The following is a 21,431-nucleotide window of genomic DNA, read 5'->3' as shown; positions in this document are numbered from 1 at the left end:
ATTGAACACTTATTCTGTTGCTATTCGATAGCAGTTGCTTGTCACGGTTAGGGATTCAGGTGTTTTCTCTTTTTTTAACCTTTATTCCAGCATTGGTCGACCCAGCACGCGTCATAAGAGTTTATTACATGCCATTAAGTAGAACTTGCGAAATTCCCGTGCAGGCTCTCGAGGATCGCTTTGTGTTAATAACGCGAAGGTAGTCACCTACTGAAGAAAAGTTACCAATCCTACTAAATTGACCACCTATTCAAGATCATTGAGAAGGTAAGGATTTATGACACTGCCGAGTGAGCCCTAAGAGGCGTATAGGCCCGAAAACTCTTGAAGGGCCAACAGTGTCTTAAAACAAGCGGTAAAAGAAGCAAACTTTTATCCTTCATCTTCATCTTGAGCGATCAACAGCCGGGAAGACGCAAGAACGTAGTCGTCAATAGCAATAGTTGTCTGCTCTTTGACGAAAATGAAAGGTCGTGGTTTGGTCGCCACACGAGGAATAGAGGAGCGAAGGAGCAGTTATCAACAGCAGCGTGGTCCCCCGTTTGATGACATCCCCAGGTCGTGGTCCAACTGCCGGACACGACAGAGTCATACACGTACAGTTAGTCGCATAGTACGGGCATCTTCCGTCTTACGAAGTTCACGGGTTGTGGTTTGACCGTCGAACATAAAAATCGATATTGTACCATACCTAGAAAGGGTATTACTTTAATAGTCGCGCATCCAATAAAACCATACGTTCCATACAGTTGTAATTAGCTGTCTGACCTACAACTCTTTTCCTGCGTCAATCCGCTCACAATCGCGAGTTTTCGCCACTCTCGAAAAATCGAAAATGCTTAGACAACTAATCTGCGTGTTTTACCTCCGCCAACATCTCGCGTATGAGAGACTATAAGAGTTTTATTCCGGATGAGTTTAGTCAGTCTGTATTAACGACTTATTCGCCAGTTCCTTGAGTCTTAACTTATCTCCAATTTAGAAACATTTCACACCAAACACATGCAATTTATATACAGTTCGCTTTAAAATAAATCTCACAGTGCCTTATACTAGCGAGTGATCTTTGCAATTCCTTTATTTTACTGGCAAATAATCTTTGTCAGCCAATCATTCCTGTGACAAATGATCTTTGCTGTTACATTCTTTCAAGCCTAGGGTGTCAGGGTTAGTGTTGAGGTGTAGTGTTGATATATGGTATCAGAGGATAAAGATAGCGTTTTTATTGTTATTTTTGCCACAGTTCTAATATTTCTTGCGATAGATAAACAGCCTAATATCTAACTGATTTCTGCATTCGCGTTTGAAATGCAACCAAACTGCAGATGTGAATGTAAGGGCTAATAAAATATTAACATTTTTTCCTAAAAGATAGTTCATTTGTCAACTATGCTTCCTTTGAAATTCATATTCCTCGCAATGAGTATTACATGTTGGAATTAAAAAGATTTGATCTTGAAAATTATGCTCAAGGTCGATTTTTCGGTCGCTTTTTTTATACAGATCTCCACCAATTCGAAGGTGTAGAATCATTTCTCAAATAATTTTTCAACATTCTGTACATCGGAGGAACATCGTTCAACTGCATAGAGGTATGAAAATGCGGAGCTACACATGGTAGACAGGGCACGTGGTAAGAAGTGAGGTTGGACGTAACTTGTCCAGTGCGTTGCGTGGCCAAGCTGAAAAGAATTCGCAGAATTCACTGCAGTGATACCAATTTTATTCTGATACGATATCAACAATTTTTTGCTAATATTTCGAAAATTAAGGCCATACAGAAATTATATATATAGGAAAATGTTGTTCAAAATGTTTATTTCTACATGTTCAGAAATAGGCGGAATCGGGCATTCGGTGGACTTGTAGATAATTACTCCGCTTTCATATAATTTGGAGATAATTATAGTATTATAACTACCGTCATTATATGAAAACGATAATAAATTAGATAAATCTATTAAGACTATCGCATTATGTATCGAAAATGGTAAACCTTTGACTTTTCCTATTTTTCTTACAAATGTATCACTTATGAATGAAAATATCCTAAGAATTAATGGCGTGAACATACTCTACGCAATGAAATGTCACTATTTACAAAATACATTGTAATTTAATTACAATATATCTTAGTTTATTATTCTTATTATTCTTATAGTCTTCTAAAAATTAATCATTGCTTTAAAGTTATGGAAATCCTTTTTTTTTACAGTGCTCTTAAAGAATCAGGATACGAAAGCGATTCTACTCTGGTATTCCGTCGCAAGGAAGATATCAGCCCGCTGAGTCAAGTTGAACAAAGACTGGCCTATAAAACTGTTCAAAGCGGTGGCGACGTACCCCTTCATGGCTTTCGTAAACCCGCTCCAGAACGACCAAAGGGTAAGTTCTCAAACTCATCGATCTAATTCTATTTGTCTTTTTAAGCCTATTTCTATGTCTTTAAGGCATTTGCAATTATTATTACATTCTCTGCGAATATTTTTCTTATTTTTTTGGTGTTTGATACGGTTTGATATCATTTAAGCAGGCATGTTAGCATATAATTGATCGATTGTCACTTTGAGTTTTTTGTATCTCGTATTTAATTACTAACAATAGTTGTGTTTTTGCTAAGACTTTGCATGGTCGTTGTCGTGTCATTAACTTTCGTTTTATTCTCAGAGCTTCGAATGAAATTATACTTTCACGCCTTCAAGCATGACGATTTTAATCTTTACATATCACCTGAGTCCTTATTTTTCAACGACTACGAGACTCTAAACTATCACTTGGTATCGTAAATTTCTTCAAAAATCTTCGTTAAAGGTCGTTTAAGAAATACCTTGTTACTGTTAATAGCGTTAATAAATTTTCTTCGTTGTTCATAACGTTTACACGCGTAATAATGAAGTAACAACTTATGAGAGCGCAAGGAAATACTATTGCTCAAAAGTATTTGGATACTTGCTGATATTTGACAAGTTATATTTTCATAATAAAACTACGGCCAAACAAATTGTTATGATTTTATTCTCTATAATCGTCACAGCTACGTATAATAGTAGATATATTATAAATCAAACAAATTGAGTTTCGAAAGTCAGTGTTCTATATAGTACAAGGCGTGACGCGTAAAAATTCCTAAGAGAGTAAATCTGTATGAAAAACATAAAAAAGATGAATACAATTTTTTCATGCATTTTGTTCGACGATTTGTTTATGAAAAAATCAAGTACAAATACGCGAACTTGCTTAATCTTATATCTTGACTAGATATATATGAGTGAACAGACAACAATCACCAGGTTATTGTACGTACGAAATTAAGTTCAAAATGTGAAACGAAACGTCAAGAATTAGCATCGTATGTACATGCATTTTTGACGAATATCTAAATTCAATTTTCTCGAAAACAAAGATTCCAATGAGAATATCTTGTTCTGCATTTTCGATTTATTTGTTCAAGTAGAATAGTTTTCTTCCAACTATTCGTTTCGATTCAACCAGGAATGAAACTAACTCATGCATAGTTGATCTTTCGAGATGAACAAATTTTTATTCTATATTTTCGATTTATTTTTTCAAATACTGTAGAAACTACCTTACTACTACTGTACTATGTTTACTGGAATACCTTGCATATCTAATGTTTCTCACTCTTAAATATTATAGAACTATCTTATTACTTCTTTGATATTAAAATAAAATCACAGAGAGTATTATTTAAATAGAAGATGTATATAGTAGTAAATATATACACTAAATAGTAAAATATTTTATTGCTATGTTCTTTAATGGATAATTTAGGGTTATAGCCTGGTGATTTCATAAAAAGGTAGTGATTGTTGCTTCTAATTTTTAATTCGTCAATAATTTGTATATTTCCGTGAAACTCACATATTGTTACTACAAATCGACCAAAATGTCCTGATACTTACAGCAGCTCTTGAAAGTATTCGCACACATAACGCAGAAAATTTTTATGAATATATTATGTGCATTATTTCAAAATTTTATTGTCACTGTAGTGAGCCATGACTATCGTTATTATATTGGTAAAATTTGAAACTAATACGAACACATATACATGTGTGTAAAGAAGATACAGGACATTTACTGTAAACACATATTTACCAAGAAATTAGTATACAGCGTAAATAGCTGTCTTAAATATGTGATAAGTTAAAAATGGTCTTACTGAATATCCAGGCTTATTAATATAATGGTAATTGACTGCTCAAATACTTTTGTGGGTTTCTGTGTAATGTATACTGAAACAAAATATCTTGTAACTTCAAAACATAGGACGTTCAAAAATTATTTGTCATGACTTTGACAGGTGATTCTCCAGCTTCGGATCGGTGGAAATCCATTAACAAAAAAAAGTATTTAAAGGTCAAAGTTTTTTCATTGCATCGTGTAGTGCTCATCACGAGGAATAAAAGTTTCAAGGCAACTACAGATTGCAACTCAACCGTACTCTTCGAAAAAGATATTAAAGTTTAATCAATTATATAAATGTATATATGTGAAACTGATTTTATTTATAATACATTTACATGTGACACACAGATAAATTTTACATAGTGCGTTATTGATAAAGCTGCTAGGAATCATCCTTTAACACGTCAAATATATTGATAATTAATAAGGAATAATGCAGACCAGACCACTATACATTTAAATACGTACTTTATCGCATATATTTCACGTGATAAACGATAATCTCTAGCAGTTTCATCAATAGCATGTTATGTAAGTTCTATCTGACTGCGAGATTTAAATATATTCGAAATAAGATCACTTTTATATTGTATATAATTAACTTTTAAATGTTTAATTAATAAAACATCTTTTCCTAAAGGAACGGTTGAGCTGCCACCATGGTTCCTTTGAGACTTTTGTTTCTGATTGTAAGTACTACAACGATGAAATTAAAATATTTGATTTTGATATTTAAGGTCAATTTTGTGGTTACTTGTTTTTAACAGATCTCCACTGATTCGGTGGTGTAAAATCATCTGCTAAAGCCATAACAAAGAATTCTTTTATCCTGTACATTTCCAGATTTGTTCCAGACTGATGAAATTTGAAAATATTCTCTATAGCATATTCATAAAATATTTCTACAAGCATTCAAATACTTTCATGAGCCACTATATGAGCGTGTAAATTTTATTTTGCTCATAAAAGTAGTTGAGTCACATACGAGGATGTTTGTAGGCCGCTTATCATTCGCCTATTAAATTATTTTAATGTAAGCGCTGCATAACCGCATTTCAATGTAACCAGCTGATTCAATTTCCACGTAATACAATCTGATAGGAGCTCGCGATTATTTGAATTTCACCTCCCTCGAATTAATACGTCAAGTGAAAAAGTACGAAGCATGATTCATAACTATAATTTTAGCTGTGCCAACCAAAAGTTTTCAGCTTAAACGCATACTTTTTTCACGATATTCTTCTTATAAGTAGTTCTTTAGGTTATTCACCGCACCGCCTCTTCTCGGTATCTATCGATATTGGTTTGCGATTTAATTTTCTCCGCAATACGATGCACAAGCAGTACCATCACCTGAGAAGACTTTTCTGATGTTCACACTGCGTCGGATTAATATCTAATAAAACAAAATAAAAAAATGAAACTAAATAGAACAAACGCAACATCACCAGCTTTAAAGAGACTCTTTTCTTCAAAATTTTTGGTGAGAGGGTTCCACGAGCGGCACACAATTTGCGAAACGAACACGCGATCAAAGCAAACAATCAACACTTTGTCCACAGACGACACGGGGATCGAGTATTTTCTGATCTCGCCCACTTTGACACGGATCCGTGTTCACCGAAAAAGTGTCTCTGCTACCACACCTGCTTCATCGTCAACCACTTTCTCGCGACACGAAAGATTATCCTCCAGTGAGAGTGGAATGAGCAAGAAAATGGACGTTCGATCAACTATCACAAAATCAAAGTGTCTCAGAGACGACAGTTTCACCAATCCACAACTAGGTAGTAGAACATTCTCAAATGCGGTCACAGGACCTCCTTCTCCACCCCGAAGACAATCTTCTAGAAACAGCAAAACATTGAAACTGTATGCATCAACTGCATCAAATCTCAAACATCAAACCATGGATAACACGCAATCTTTTAAATCAAGACACAAGCAATGTTTTACAGAAGACGGGTCCAAGGTTAAGTCACTGAAAGAACGGTTTTGCAGCAATCTTGACAGATTCAAGCAGAGTCGAAAAAGTCTTTCAACTTCCACTTTATTTCGAACGTCCTCTAACAGCTCGATCTCGCCTCGGTCTAAAGTTTCTACTTCGGTGTCCATTCCATTGAACAAGAAGAACTCGGACTCGTGGTTGTCACAAAGTTTACTCGACACAGCTGCGATGGAAAGTTTCGCGGCCGACAAAAGTCGAACTCGCGTTTGCGTGGATACTTCTTCTTCGTGGAAAACTGGCTACGGATATTCAGTGAAACCTGACTTGAAACGTGGACTTGAACATAAATCATCCTCTTCTTCTTCGAAGACGACTTCGAAATATCTAGTTTCTTCCCCAACAAAATCAAAGAAGTTGCGTTCTATGAATGAAATCGGTAATTCTATATCTTATCTTAAGAAAACTAATGTTAGAGGAAGGTTAACAAGAAAAGAGCAGGAAGAATCTTCTAAAAGACTCGCCAGGTCACCGGTTGATTTATCTTCTATAGAAAATAGGAAGCATTTGCAGAAATATAGAGACAAAAATAGCAAAGATGTTCGCACGACAGTATTGCCATCAGGAGCAGTTGTTAAAAGTTCCTCGACGATGTATTCTGCAGCTTTAAATAATGCAAAGCAGAAAAGTCCGCAAGACAAATCTTTGAAAGTAATAGTTACTGTGTCTTCTAAAGGACAGGAAATGTTAAGAAACCCAGTAGACTCAACTTCTACAGCGAAATCAACGTTTGCTTTAAAGTCTTCTTCAGCCACATCTTCTCCATCAGTTCTGGGTAGATCGGTATTAACAGACACCAGGAAACCGAGGACAATAGTCGGACAGCATGATAAAATAGGTTCTAGCAGGAAATTTACATCCTCTTCTGATGCAATTAGCGAATCATATACAAAGAAGAGACTAAGACCTCATACCATCGTCAAGTTTCCTACACAAAAGCCAGAAACCATAAAAATTAATGCTGACTCGACTAAAAAAAAACTTGAAGCAAAGAAATCGAAGAAGGACAAGACCGAAGTTTCTGCGAGAACGAAAAAAGTAACAACTGGACAAAAGTCAGATTCAAAAAATGAAAGTATTAATAAAACTAATATTGAAAACGAGGAGCCTAATATTAAACAGAATCCGTTATCAACACTGAGTAAACAATCACCCGTGTTAGCTGTAGAAAAAATTAAAGGACATCACGAAGTAGCATGTTCTGATACATCTTTCCAGAATCTCTTTTTAAAATCAGTTTCTTCAGCTGTTTCAAGTGAAAATGTCTCTTTTAAGAGATACAGTGTTAGTGAACGAGCGAGGATATACCAAGAAAACATCAGAGAGGGTAGCAAATCGGAACCTTCACTAAAAGCTTTGAGTATTTACTTAGCTCACAAGCGTCCAGTATCAGATTCAAAATTCAAAAACTGGGAACGCGAGAGTATCTCTTCTAGGAGTTCAAGCCCATACGGTGTCAGCTGGCCTGGAAGATCTGTATTTCATAAAGTGAGCAAGTTTGACAGTCTTCTAGGTATCGAGGACTTTGGATCATCGAGTATTTTACGTAATCGAAGTCCAGACTCGGCGAAAGAGCGTTTGAAGGAAAGAAGTTCAAGTGAGCCGCCTTTGAAGACTCTGCCAGAACGTTCAGACTCGAAACACTCATCTTCCCGAACTTCTTCACCATCTCCAATTAGATCACCAGCCTGTAGACGCATTCGTACATTGAAGCAAGAAAAATCAGAAATTCCTAATACAATTATTGCGAAGAAGATTACAACTAAAAGTGCTGGAGAAACTGAAGAACTGCAAGAAATCCGATCTAAGTTTGGCTCTAATTTATCATTGAGTAGAAGCACGAATTCTCTGTACACGTCACCAATTGGTCACGAAGAGTATCATCAATATGTACTGGAAAGGTTACACGACAGAAGGAGATCGAAAAGGTACAAGGAACTGCACGATTTCTATTCGAGCCTTGAAAGATTGGGCGAATTGGAGAGGACTTTTTCTACCAACGACTTACGACCAAGGATGAAAAACGAAGAAATTATAGATTATGATAGATGGAAGAAAGTAAGGTCGCACGAGAGAGCTGAAGTCGAGTTCAGTGCTCTGTATGGAAAGCTGAAGGCTGTTCAGAGGAACAAAGACTTGTTGTTCAGCACCAAAGATATCAGTAAGTTTAAATGGCACGGTGACTGCAGTTTAAGGTGTAAAGAACGATCTGTTGAAAATATTATTCAGCATTTCAACAAGCTGCAATCTGAAGAGAGTGACCTAGAATATTCTAGAAGAAAAGAAATCTCGTCGAGAAAAGATACGTATAAACCGCTTTGGCGAGGCACTTCTGTACTAAACGTGGCGAGCACAATGCAGAAGAAAGCGAATAGCTCTCATAACGAGAAATCCTTGGATCATACAGATCATCCATTCTTACAAAGAAATCTTGGTGGCAGTAAAAAATTTTGGAGCAGTTTGTCTATCGAACAAGTAGCTACTTTGAAGAAACAGCTAAACGAAATTTACGGTAGCGATAATTTGCAAAAGTTTACACCGTCGACATCTTCAAAAATGAATCCTGAAATCACAGAACAACGACAAGAGAAAATAGGAGAAACTGATAAACACGATTCTTTATCGAAATATGAAATTGTCGTTCCACCTCAAGTCGAATCGCCTGATGTTCGAGATGATGGGAAAGGTCTTCATGTACGATGTCACTCTATGATTACATCGGATATATCCCCAAGGGATCAGAAATCGTTGACGGATCGTCCAGAATTGAAATTGAAGAGAAGTGATTCTATTAGTCAAGGGAAAAGCACAGAAAAATTTGAATCTGATAAAACTCTATTCAGAGTCCCTCCATCTATGAGCGAGTTAGAGAAAAAGAGACTGTCTGTGACACTTGGAAAAGAAGTTTTGTCAGTTCTGTCGCTTCCATTGGCTCCCCGTGAAACGCGAGGCAGCATAGCAGCTGCATTAGCGGCTAAGAAGATGCCAAAAGCGACTCGTTCTGCGGCTACGCCTAGCGTAACCAGCACATCACCTAGAAGCTGTTATTCTCTGGAGCCGTCAAGTGTTGAAGATTCATCGAGAACAGACTTGGGGATCAAAGAAAGCGACTTCCTATTGGTCCTAACCCCAAACAGCAAGAGTCCATCCGATAGACAGCGAGTAGAAAACGTTTTGGAAGAATGGTCTAGAAAACCTCCTCTTCTAACGATTGCTATACCTCACACGACTACTCAGACCAAAATTTCAGCCCAAAATTCTGGCAGTGAAAGAGACAGTATGACTGAAAGTTCCGAAACATCTGTAAGAACGGTTATTCAACGAAATATAGAGTCTCAAGATGTTCCAACGAAGATCGAATTCTTCGAAAACGTTGATAAAATAGAAACTGATCAAGATCGTAGAAAAGCGGAGCAAACGAGATCAAAATCAAAGTTGAAATCAGGGAGATTGTCTTCTTCTCAAAGTTTTGCAGATTTGAAAGAATTATTCGGTGAAACGGAATCGGCAAAATATAGCACCTTGTCTTCGTCAAGGTGCAGAACACGTTCTATTTCCCCCAAAGCATTCGTTACTAAAGAGAAAGAAAGCAGCCCTGATGGAGAAGTGGACACGCGACCCTCGTTTCGCTCTTGTTCATGCGACCGTGAACATGATAGGCCTCAGAGCATTAGTCCGTGTCGTGCAACCATGCGATCGAATTCATCCTGCAGTCTCGAGAGCATCTGGTTGCGTAGTTCCTCGCCAGACCCGGGAAAATATTGGCGCGCCTATTTAAAGCTAGTAAAAAATGGTACGGTGAGACGTTTGAAGGCTAGATTTGAGAGTGCCGAAGATCTTCGTGGAAATACAGTCAGGACGGTTCCAGTACCAAAAAGATTTCAGAGCGATCCTGAACTGGCCAGATGTCTTCTGAGGAAGGTGGACGAAGGTAAAGTGAAGCCTCATGAATTTGCGGACGTAGCCTGGTTGCGTCGAAGGTACGAGCCTCGCAGAGGAAGAGCTCGCCGCAGAGGCGAGTCTCCGCCGATTCCACGTGTCCCTTTGAGACGAGAGGACTTGTCTATGCCTCACATCGATGTTATCAGTAAGACAGCTGAATTGAAGGATTCAGCTACAACTTCTACTGTGACTAATGCTAGGAAGGCAGAGACTGACGAGCTGGAGGCGAGGAAGTCTGTTGGGCGTATGAGAAAGAAGTTCGAAGAGTTTGCTACTCAGAAAACTTCGATCCTGGGCGAAATGTTCACCTCGTCGCCGAATATGCACGAGCTGAGAGATATCGCCCCTTATCTAGCTGGTCAATGGATAGCACATAGGTATCCCAGTCGACGAGATAACATGCGCTCGTTGTCGTCGCCACCCAACCTCGCTGCCAGATATGTTTCCTCGAAAAGTAGGACGAATTCCGCTTCCACAAAGACACAGATCAATGATAGAGGTAAAGTGGTGAACCAAGTACGCGCCTTATCAAAAGGTCCATCGTCAATTTTGAAACAATCAGATGGTTTTACAAGTCAACCGTTTGATCCTGCTAAACACAGACCGAGGTTTAGATATCAACCGCTTCCTCCGCCACTATCGCCGACCGTTCCACAAAAAGCCACTTCTTGGTGCTCACCAATTCCCATCTACACTGCTCGACCAACTGTCACTTTCGAAGGTCTGAATAGTCATAACTGCTAAAATTACTCCCAGTTTCATATAATCATGTGTTTTATGCTTAATTGAAAATATTTCTCTCGTTAGCTAAATTATCTTTCATGCGAAATTCCCCATTTTATTTATTTTACGATAGAAGTAGTAAAACAATTACATTATTTCCTTTGGGAGGAAGCAACATATTTGTTGGATTTTAAAATGCTTTCGTTTTTATCATCATTCAAGTTCTTAGAACTTTTTTTAATACGCTTTAGTTACAAATATAAATAGTTAATATAAATAATTCAATGTACAATATAAAGTTTGGAATAATTTAAATGAACAAATATTAAAAAATTTTTCATTTGTTGTAATAAACATTTCAAAAAGAATAATTTATTTTGTTGTTTACCAAATAATCAATTAGGGGAAGCAATTGATACTTAGATAGTAATATTTTCTCGCTAAATTCTTTTTATTCCTAATTTTTAATTATCAATTATTAATTTTAATAGTTTCTATCTAATTTTTCAAATTACTACGAATAATTTTAAGAAGGATGTAATTTGTATCGTTTGAAATATTGTTTAGATAACTTAAAATGAGTATAAAATTTTATAACATAACTTCTACAGGTTTGAAGTTAAAAATGCAAATCTAGCACATCACATAGAAACACGATAAAAAAATATCAAATTCCCAAAACATCTTCCTCTCGTTCGCAGATTGTAATAATTTAAGGAAAAAATAGGCATAGAATCTAAAAGAATATATTAATAACGAAAAGAAATAGAAAATTGAAGAATTAACCGACGCCAGATGTTTGCGGATCGACCCGAATATCGGGGTCTTGAATTTAGGGATGGGCCAGCCAAGAGAAGTTCAGATGGGATCTCAATATATCTCAGTATACTCGAAAGTTTTAGGATCCCGAAGTTCGACTCGTATACGAGCATGAACGGGCAGTGTAACTTTGCATCGACTCGACGAAAGTTGGACGGAATCGGCTGGAGAGCCTGATAGATTCAGCTACGTATGTATTAAAAAGAGATGGAATAAAGCGTATATCTATATGAATAAATATTATATTTAAAATTTTGAAGGATTATTGTTACTTCGATAATAATTTTAAATTAATTACAAAATACTTCAATAACTTTACACGAAGAATAAAGTATAAATCTAGAATATAAAAGTATTTAATAAAAAATTTAATACTAATTTTATTACAAAAGTAAACTGAAAAAAAAAAGAAAAACTAAAACTGTCCGCTAGAAACTCTATACAAAAAATCAAACGTTTTATAGCCTTAGCATGCAGGATATTTCTTTCCATCTCTTTTTAATAGTTGGATCTTATCGGGTTCTCGAATCGATCCCATCCAATTTTGGCCGAGCCAATTCGAAGTTATGATGTTCATTCACGTTTATATCCGAGTCGAGTTTTCGAATCCCGAAACATTCGGGAACCTAAACAGTACGGGTACACTCTGCAGATACCGATATCTCGCTCGAACTTTTCTTGATTCTGTAGTAGACGTGTACCCGGACACTTCTCGACGCAAGTGTCAAATGCTGAATATTAATACAACTATTTTGAAAATATAATCTGAATGTTGAAATGTGTTTCCTGTTAAATACTTGGTTGGAAACGTGATTTGTTCTGGGATACCAATATCGATTAATGCCGAGCAAGAGTGCAATCCATTAACCCAAGTCAGCATTCAATGTTCACAGTGAACTCACAATGCTGAGTGATAATTGTTTCATGGTAATCGTAGTGCGGCTAATTATTACTTTCCTTTTTTTCGGCTCATCCATAGAATACTCGAACGCACCTCCACCGCCGTCAAAATCTCAGCACTACAGAGACGCCTGCCAAGGTAATGCTACATGCTAATCATTTTCTTCTTTTTCTATCTATATCCATTTTTTTTATTTGCGATCTGTTAGATTCACATTTCATCTACACTACGGCGCATAAATATTTGGATACCTGGTGCAAATAAGAAAATCGATATTTCTGCTATATTTTTCAAAATTATGATCGAAGAACGTTTCTCTAGCGTTAACTGCTTATCTCTTGTCATAACTGTGAGATCAACCGTTCTACCTTTAAACTGAAAGAAAGAATATAACTGCATCGCTGAAATTACACATTTACCTCTATTAAGCAGCTCACTCTGCACAAAACCTATATGAACTTTTGAAATGTCGCTAGAAAGCTAGGAAAACACTTTAATCAGTTTAAAATTTCGAAACCGAACAAACACATATGAAGTATGCCAACTGAGGTATCTCTAGATGCTCAATTTTTATCCACCATCAATTATACATTGTCTTTTTATTAATACCAACCAATACCATTAATACAAAGTTTTTGCGAATATCTGCAAGCGACTTACGAATGTATTCAAATACTTGTAGGAACTTTTATAAGTATATTATACATCTGATACGAAACATTTTGATGTTTCATTAGCGCTGTAAGGCATGACTATCATTGTTGCATCGGTAAATTGAAACAAATCCAAAAATGTATATGGAAGTTATATAAAATATTTTGTTCAGGTATACATTTTGCAAAGATCATAAAACTATGAGCAGTTGATGCAACATAATTTGCACAAATAAAAGGATCATAAAACTATCTAAACGGTCGATTATTTATGAAGTTCTAAAAAGTTTGATTATTCAGAAATATTATATACATATTATATACATACAGTCACGAATATTTTGTCACTTCTATATATAGTATCAGATTGGTTTCAAATTTGATCAATATAATCATGATAGTCGTGTCTCGTTACAATGCCGATGAAATGTCAAAATATCTTATATAAGAAGTAGAGTGTATGGTATGTCCGATTTAACTTAAAATGTTCGAATAACCCAAATAATATGAATGGTACGAAAAAATGTCTTGGAAAAAGAGCGTATGATATCGAGAAAAATATACTCTACTCTCTTGTCTATTGATCTTTTGACGACTTTAAAACGTCCTATGGAGATCATTAAAATTTTTAAATAGGAACCTGCCTTTTTTATTATTCAGATGTTTCATTCGTATTATCCGTTATCGAGATATGTGTAATATGGCACAATTTTCGCACCATTCATATTTTTCGATATATTTGAGCGTTTCGAGATAAAATGGATGTGCAATACACATATGTAAAAGTTTTCCGTGGCAAGTGTTGAAATACTTTCGTAAACCACTATACTAACTATGTACAGCAGTTTGAGGTGAGATTAGAGGCCAAAATTAGATTAGAATTTCATTTGAAATTCAATTTCAATTTTATATATTTACAATAATTTAGAAGTGTACAAATTATTCCAAATATATATGCTCCATAGTGTACCTGTCATCTTTCTTTCTTCCACATGATTATTCGCTTATTCGATTATTAAAGAATGTTTATCTTCTGAACGATGATTTTACAGGACATTTTACGAAAGCAATCATAGTTTTTAAATAATCAATCGCTTCTATTTTTTTATTCGCGCGAAGCTGCTCGAATTATTTTCGTGGCATACCGCTGTTCGAACGAAACAGAGCATGAAATTTGCTCATTGTGCATGACATGAAACGCAACCGTTTACATTAGGGGAAGTATGCGATTGTTTCGCAACGAATCGAGTGCGGATTCGATTACGGAAAACGTGAGGCGTTGTGTAGCATAAAAACATTCGTAAATGGTAAATTATACATGCATGGTTGCTGACAATTTAATAATAGACAGTATTGTGCGAAAGTCGTAGGCGTCATCTACGATAGTGACATATTTTATAATGTTTTATATAAATACGTATATACATAATTTATTATGTTTTTAAGAAATATTTTCAAATGGTGTTATGTAGAAACAAGTCTTCCAAAGTTTCTTTTACGGCACTGTATGTTTGTAGTTTCTCGTGGTTCATAAACTTTTTAGAAATATTTCGATGAGTATACTTGTGAATAAAATGTCGTAGAACATATATGAAACGATTTAGAATCAGATATGGAAATCAGATATGGAAATAAATTGGTTAAAATACTAAAAATAAAATGGTAAGTAATATGAAATGAGTTTATTGAAAAATTGTTTGAGAGAATTTTTAGAATAACATTTGTTATCTCATAATTAATTATTTTGAATTATACAATACCTTTTTCGCAAATTATAAATAATTGTTGAAGTAAACACTTTTTAAGAATTAACGAAAGATTTAAAACAATGTAAATGAGGTATAACGATAAGAAAGTTATAATACAAAGATTTGGCTCTAGCATTTGCATGAACATTATATTACATATTATTGTTGAGAATTTTGGATCTTAATTGCCGAAATAATGGTATAGAAACACTAAATTTACACTTAGAATTTATATTAGAATAGTTATATATTTTTTTGATAAACGATTTCAAAGATGTTCATCGATACACACTTGCACGCGTCTCACATTCTTCCTACCACACTGTTAACTGAGCAATTTACCTTCCCTTGTTTTCGAGGCTCCGCGCACACACATACTTCCATACACTCATATTCACATACATGTATCACTACTACGCGGTCAATCTAGTCTAGCACATAAAATTATACATATTTTAATACTTATATGTAATACATGAAAAAAAAATCAAGACATACATAAATACAGACATACATATCCAGACCCCAGAATCAGAGTGTACCAAGTTACAATTTTCTAATTTTAGGAGAAAACAAATCAAAGTTATATAACCCTTGTAACAAAATATGGACTTAATGTCATCTTTATACTATTATATCTAAAACTAGACGACCTAGAACGGAAATATTTTTGTCACCAGAAAGAGTGAAAAATTTGGTATAGAAAACACAACAAATTTTATTTAAAAGAAAATGGGCTTAATATAACGTGATTTTGGGACTCAGATATTAGTTTATTGTCGACATGACATTGGTAGCAAGAAAGCTTATTTGAAGAAGTGTATGTGTATGTGTGTGTGTGTTTGTGCGTGCGCGCGTGTGTGAAGATATACATTTACTTTGATTTACAAAATTACAAAACCTGATCATAGCAAAAAGACACTTCGTTGCATGTTTCATCAGTTTTGAATTAGAAATGTTTTCAATTAGTAACGAACTACATGTATCATCTTGTGAAATGTGCAACTTTGTAATTATTAAAATTTTGAACGTGTCTAAAACGCACTAAAATTCAATAGAATTTTTATACTCTATGTTACGTTCTGTTTAGTTGTCGACGAGAAGGTAGCGTTAACTGACGTTTAATGCAACTGACAATAAGCTCCACTTTCGGCTAACCCGCTATGTGCGGGAATACTGGCACGGGAGAGGCTTAAAGTCGTTCGAAAAGTGAATTAACAATATGTAATGATTTATTCAAATCTTACTCGATTTCGATATTGACAATTGACTGACAGACTGACGGATATAAAATTCTTCGGTTAACAAAATGACGATTCTTCGGTTGACAAGATGATAACTAACTCTTCGAATGGTAATTATTCGGTTGACGAATGGTAATTAATTAATAATATTCAATAGACGAACGATAATAATTATTATTACTCGATAAACGAACGGTAATATTATTATTCGATAGACGAAAGGTAATTATTGTTACTGACTTCTCTGAGTCGCTTCATTTATTTATATCTGTCGGAGATGAAAAAACGTCGGGATGTTTCTTTTGAAAATGTTTGGGAAAGTCCCCAACGTTTGTTCAACTGCCGACTTTGTTTACAATTTAAATTGTCTTAATATCGTTATAAAAACATAATTAGGTCACTACAAAAACATGGTTACATAAGTTTTCGCAAGATATAGCTTTTAGCGGCTTTAACTGTCTTTCACTTCAAATACTGTAAATACGGTTTCAAATAAACGTTTTAAATTACTTTGATTTGAAGGAAATTACCAATTTTACTTTCGCGCTACGGATCGCGCGGGGCGCGGGACGTGACACTCTATAAGATTAAAAATTTTTAAATATATCTATGTCCGTTTAAAATAAAAATAGGACTTTTCAAACATGTGTAAATAATATTATTAAAAATTTGAAGGATGCTATATACACAAGATAGAAACTAACCAACAATAAAGAACATTTCAGTTCAGATAATGTAATCAATCGTTAAATACTGAATGTTAATACAGTATTACATGTTAATACCCTAGTATTCTCATAACAAATTACAGGAGTCAGACAAAATAATGAGAACATCACTCTTATATGTCATAATACATATTACACACGTGTGACATATAAGAGGTCTTTCCATTATTTTGTCCAACCTCTGTACATATATGTATTTTGTTTGTTGTTCCGATAAAATTTTTCTAAAATATAAAGATGATTTATCAACATATATTCTCCAATCGATCTACACGAGTGTTATTATAACTTATTAAGGTATTAAATTAAGTTAAAATATGAAAAAGAAGAACAAATTTTCATAGTTAATATCACTTTCAAATTTTTAGTTTCTCTTGTTTATTTTTGTGTTTGTGTCTTGTGTTGTCTTTTACAATGTTATGTAAAATTTTATATATAACATGTTACACTATAAAACGTAAAAGTCACAGTAAAGTAATTATATCGTTCTATATTTAAAAGAATTAATTATTAATATTTAAATTATTTTAATACAAACATGATTCAAGAATTATGAAGTGTAAAATAGTATTTTGAAATTCTTCAATAAAATACTTATTTAGAATAATTAATAACTATACATACATACAAAGTTACTTCAAAGGTTATTAACTAAACTAAACTAAAGGTTATTAATAAAACTAGATATTTATTTATTAGTTACTTTAAATGAGATATAGTTCATATAGCATATATGGTATGCTCGCACAGAGTTTGGATAATATATGTATTATCAGGATACATAATTTCGAACTTATAGTAGGATAGTTAACATAAAAAAGTTTGCAATTCATTATTACTTATTTAAACGAACATTACAACACAAATTATAAATAAATCTCAGACCTTCGATATCAGAACCACATAATAAAGAATTAATAATAGTCCTTAGTAATAGTCTACGTTTATATTTTGTTGTCTGGTTATTGCCAGATGATATGATTCAGAACTTAAGATTTTGTATCGCATTGACAAGCATTATACGTAACGAAATTAACTCTAGTTAATGACGCCTCTAAATTATAGTGATTAGGGTGACATTTGTTGACAAATTAACAAAATCTCCATGAACTTGATAAAGTTCTGATTATTATTGCTACAAATGTAGCATATTTATTTTTAATCTCATTAAGTTGGATATTGATGCTACAACAAAAACTTGTTTTCTGTATTGATTTAATTACACTTAAAGAGTCAGTGACGTTAAGAAAATTCGTTCTATCACATAATTTGGTAATATCTGAAGCTCGATGAATGGTACTACACTCTGCTGTAAAAATTGATACTTTTATATTTGAGCAAATTTTTTGCGAGACATTCAATTGTGAACAACAATTTTTGTTTCTATTTTACTACCGTTTATATAAATTACAACAGTATTCGAAAAATTAGAATTAATGAAACATGTTAGTAGAGCATTAAGTTCGGAGGAATCACTTAACTTCTCGCCGAAATTAACATTGCAAAGTAAAATATTAGTTAAATGATAGTTAAATGATAGTTAAATGAAAGTCGAAAGTAAAAGTGTGATATTTTTCGTTAGGCACCGAATCGTGTCGTGGCTCTACGATATTGAGAAAGTTTTCGTTTAAAGGACTTTCTCGCGCTTTGGCTTTCTAGTAAACATACGAGATCTATTCCATTCTTCTTAAACAAAACTTTATTTGAAAGTAAGTTTTCGAGAGAATTACATTTGAAGAGTTATTTTTGACAAGGAAAATTAATTTTATCATGAAAAGAGACTTAACAAGATATCTGTAGGCGTACTTATGCTACATTCTATTATCAATCCTATTGCAGAAAATTGAGTACAATACGACTTTAGCATTAGATATTTGTTTGCAGTATACAACGCGATTATATTCCATAATACGTCTTATAACGCCCTTAAGAGCTTAAGGATTGACATCAAAGATTTAGGTGTGGCTTTCATGAGAATACAGGAAAGAAATTTCATAATATTTAGAAGCTGATGTACTTTTTCCGCATAGAATCTTCATGTTTAAAACTGATTCGTTTGAACTTAACAGATTTATGTGATTTGATAATGACACATTTTTCAATTCTGGTAATTACTAGGAATAGGGACGACCTCACCGATTTCAGTAACTTTGAAATGATGTTGTCAAGGTCAAGATTCTGAACAACTTTGTCCTATACATATAAACTTTAGTTTTTAAATTATAGAGCAATTTATGTTTAATGCTACATATATGTATTATTTAAGTATTTATTTTGTAAATTTTTGATTTGTAAACAATTTTTCAACGACGGTAGGTATATTTGTTACATTTCTGAGTAATTGAAAATTAGAAAAAAGCGCAGCATTGCATATATCAAGAGATTCGTTGAAAATTGTTTCACGCTGACAATAGCAACCGGATATTACTCTAGGCAATCCTACGAGACAGCGATTGTGCAGAGAACGGCGAGTGACAAGGGCGGTAAAACAAGTAACAATAAAGCGACAAAAAAGAAACCAAAGTCATAGATTTACATGAAATAAGCCATACAGCAACTAAGCCACAGAACTCCTTTTTTTTGTTGTCTACCTTCTTTTATTATGGTTGGTATTTTAACAAGTCTCCAAGTAGATAGTAACGATGAATACGAAGGATTATTTTGATATCGAATCTTTTTGATAACTGAAGCGCAGTGTTAACCGATTTTATGATAAGATAAGATAAGATAAAACAATCATAAAGATTATAGAAATATATCTATGACAGATAAAATATGGAAAAAAGTATGAAATAGCGGCGTGATTTTGTCGCTCGTTTGTACGTTCATACGCCGCTCAATGTTGTTGGGACAAATGCCAACTGCGCTGCCTGACACTCCGTTCGCCCCTCTCTGGTACAATCACGGCTTAATCATTTGACTTTTCTTTTTATTTATATAATACTAAGGGAGGTTATCTTTTTCATCAATGAGTTAAGCTTACGTTGGGTTATATAAAAATGTAGTGCTTACCTCAAAATGAAATGTAACTATAACCTGCATTTAATTGAAGTTTTTTGTGAATATCTTGAAAACAATGGCGTAGAGCGGCGGCTATATGTACAAGAAAAAGTTGTTCAGGATATTTATCTTGATAACATATTATAAGGTCATTGAAATTGACGAGTTTACTCCTATTCTCAATAATTACTTTAATTTCAATTTTACCAGGTAGCGTGTATCTGTTATTAAAATAGAAGAACATTATTTTTTGAGGCCCTAGATCGAGCCCGATACATCTGAGATTAGATTTGACAATCTTAATCAAATTTTCGAGTAACTTTTGTTTCTTACTTTCGTCGATAGAACTGGTGCTGCAGTAAACAGCAATGCTATCTGCAAATTCTAAAATCTGAACGTTCCTAGGAATGTTTTTCATAATTTTAATATAAAAATCATATAATAAAGGACTTGGCACTCCGCTTATGGTAGACCTTTCCATATCGGTCTTACGATAGTCCTTCAATAGTCAAAATATTTCTTACAAATATTAGGTGTTTAATGAATTTTATAATATTAACAGAGCAGCCTTCCTTGATTAATTTTTGAGTAAGCAGAGTGCAGTTAATGTTGTCAAAAATAGATTGGTCATCCAGAAAGGCATCTTGCATATCCCACCTTGTTTTATTGCAATTTCCAGAGAAGAAAGCAACCAAATTATCAGAACAAAATCCTACCTTTCCGAAAACCTGTTCCAGACTTAGGTAACATAATTTGATTTTTTAACCATCAGGGATACTCTATTACATTGCTCTATTATATTGACACTATATATAGTATATATACACTATATATAACAACTCATGGAAATTGTGCGATAACAAAAAATAAAACTTATGGGAGGGGGTAACATGGAGTAAATTTTGAAAATAAATTATTTTTTCAAATTTCTCATAGTCACAATATAGACCATAAAACACACTACAACTTTTAATGGAACTATCTCTCCCTATATCTTATATAATTTCTTAAATATGTACGATAATATGAAAAGTGAATTTTTTGGGGAGAATGTTTTCATCCCTAAGATCTTTTTTCAGCAGGAAAAAAGGTTTTTCCGTTATTACTACATTTGTACAAAGTTCCAAATTTCTTTTAATTTTCGGATTGCCGAACTTCCCTTGTTAGTAAACTATCGAATAGTGTCTCATCAAGTAATCAGTTAAAGTCGTTATTTGTTCAATCAACTGTTTTATCGTTGCAATGAACATTTGTGGAGAATTTCAGCAAAATCTGTTTATATTAGTCACCTTGCAAGTTCCCTTGTAAGTCTTTCAAATAAGTAGTCGAGTACGGAACAGACGAATGCCAATGTTGATGTTTACATTAAAGCCTATAACTTTTTCCATGAGTTGTTGGTTGGCAAGGTATATATACAAATCTTATCGTTCGAGACTGCAGAAGCAAATTTGATATCATT

At 34.0% G+C, this 21,431-nt stretch overlaps 1 protein-coding gene across 1 annotated transcript in view; it reads left to right on the top strand.

Annotated features, from left to right (window-relative positions):
* Window positions 1–21,431, top strand: part of CAP (Cbl-associated protein) — a 379,584-nt gene that overhangs the window by 293,695 nt on the left and 64,458 nt on the right. The window contains exons 22-24 of the mRNA XM_076626276.1: window positions 2,216–2,385; window positions 5,772–10,877; window positions 12,678–12,737. Coding sequence (XP_076482391.1) covers window positions 2,216–2,385; window positions 5,772–10,877; window positions 12,678–12,737 — 5,336 coding nt within the window. The remainder of the gene's footprint in view (window positions 1–2,215; window positions 2,386–5,771; window positions 10,878–12,677; window positions 12,738–21,431) is intronic.

Source organism: Bombus vancouverensis, chromosome 18 (genome assembly GCF_051014615.1).
Source record: "Bombus vancouverensis nearcticus chromosome 18, iyBomVanc1_principal, whole genome shotgun sequence".
NCBI classification, from domain to species: Eukaryota; Metazoa; Arthropoda; class Insecta; order Hymenoptera; family Apidae; genus Bombus; species Bombus vancouverensis.
Note: the sequence above shows the minus strand (reverse complement) of the source record. Positions and strands in the feature narration are given on the sequence as shown.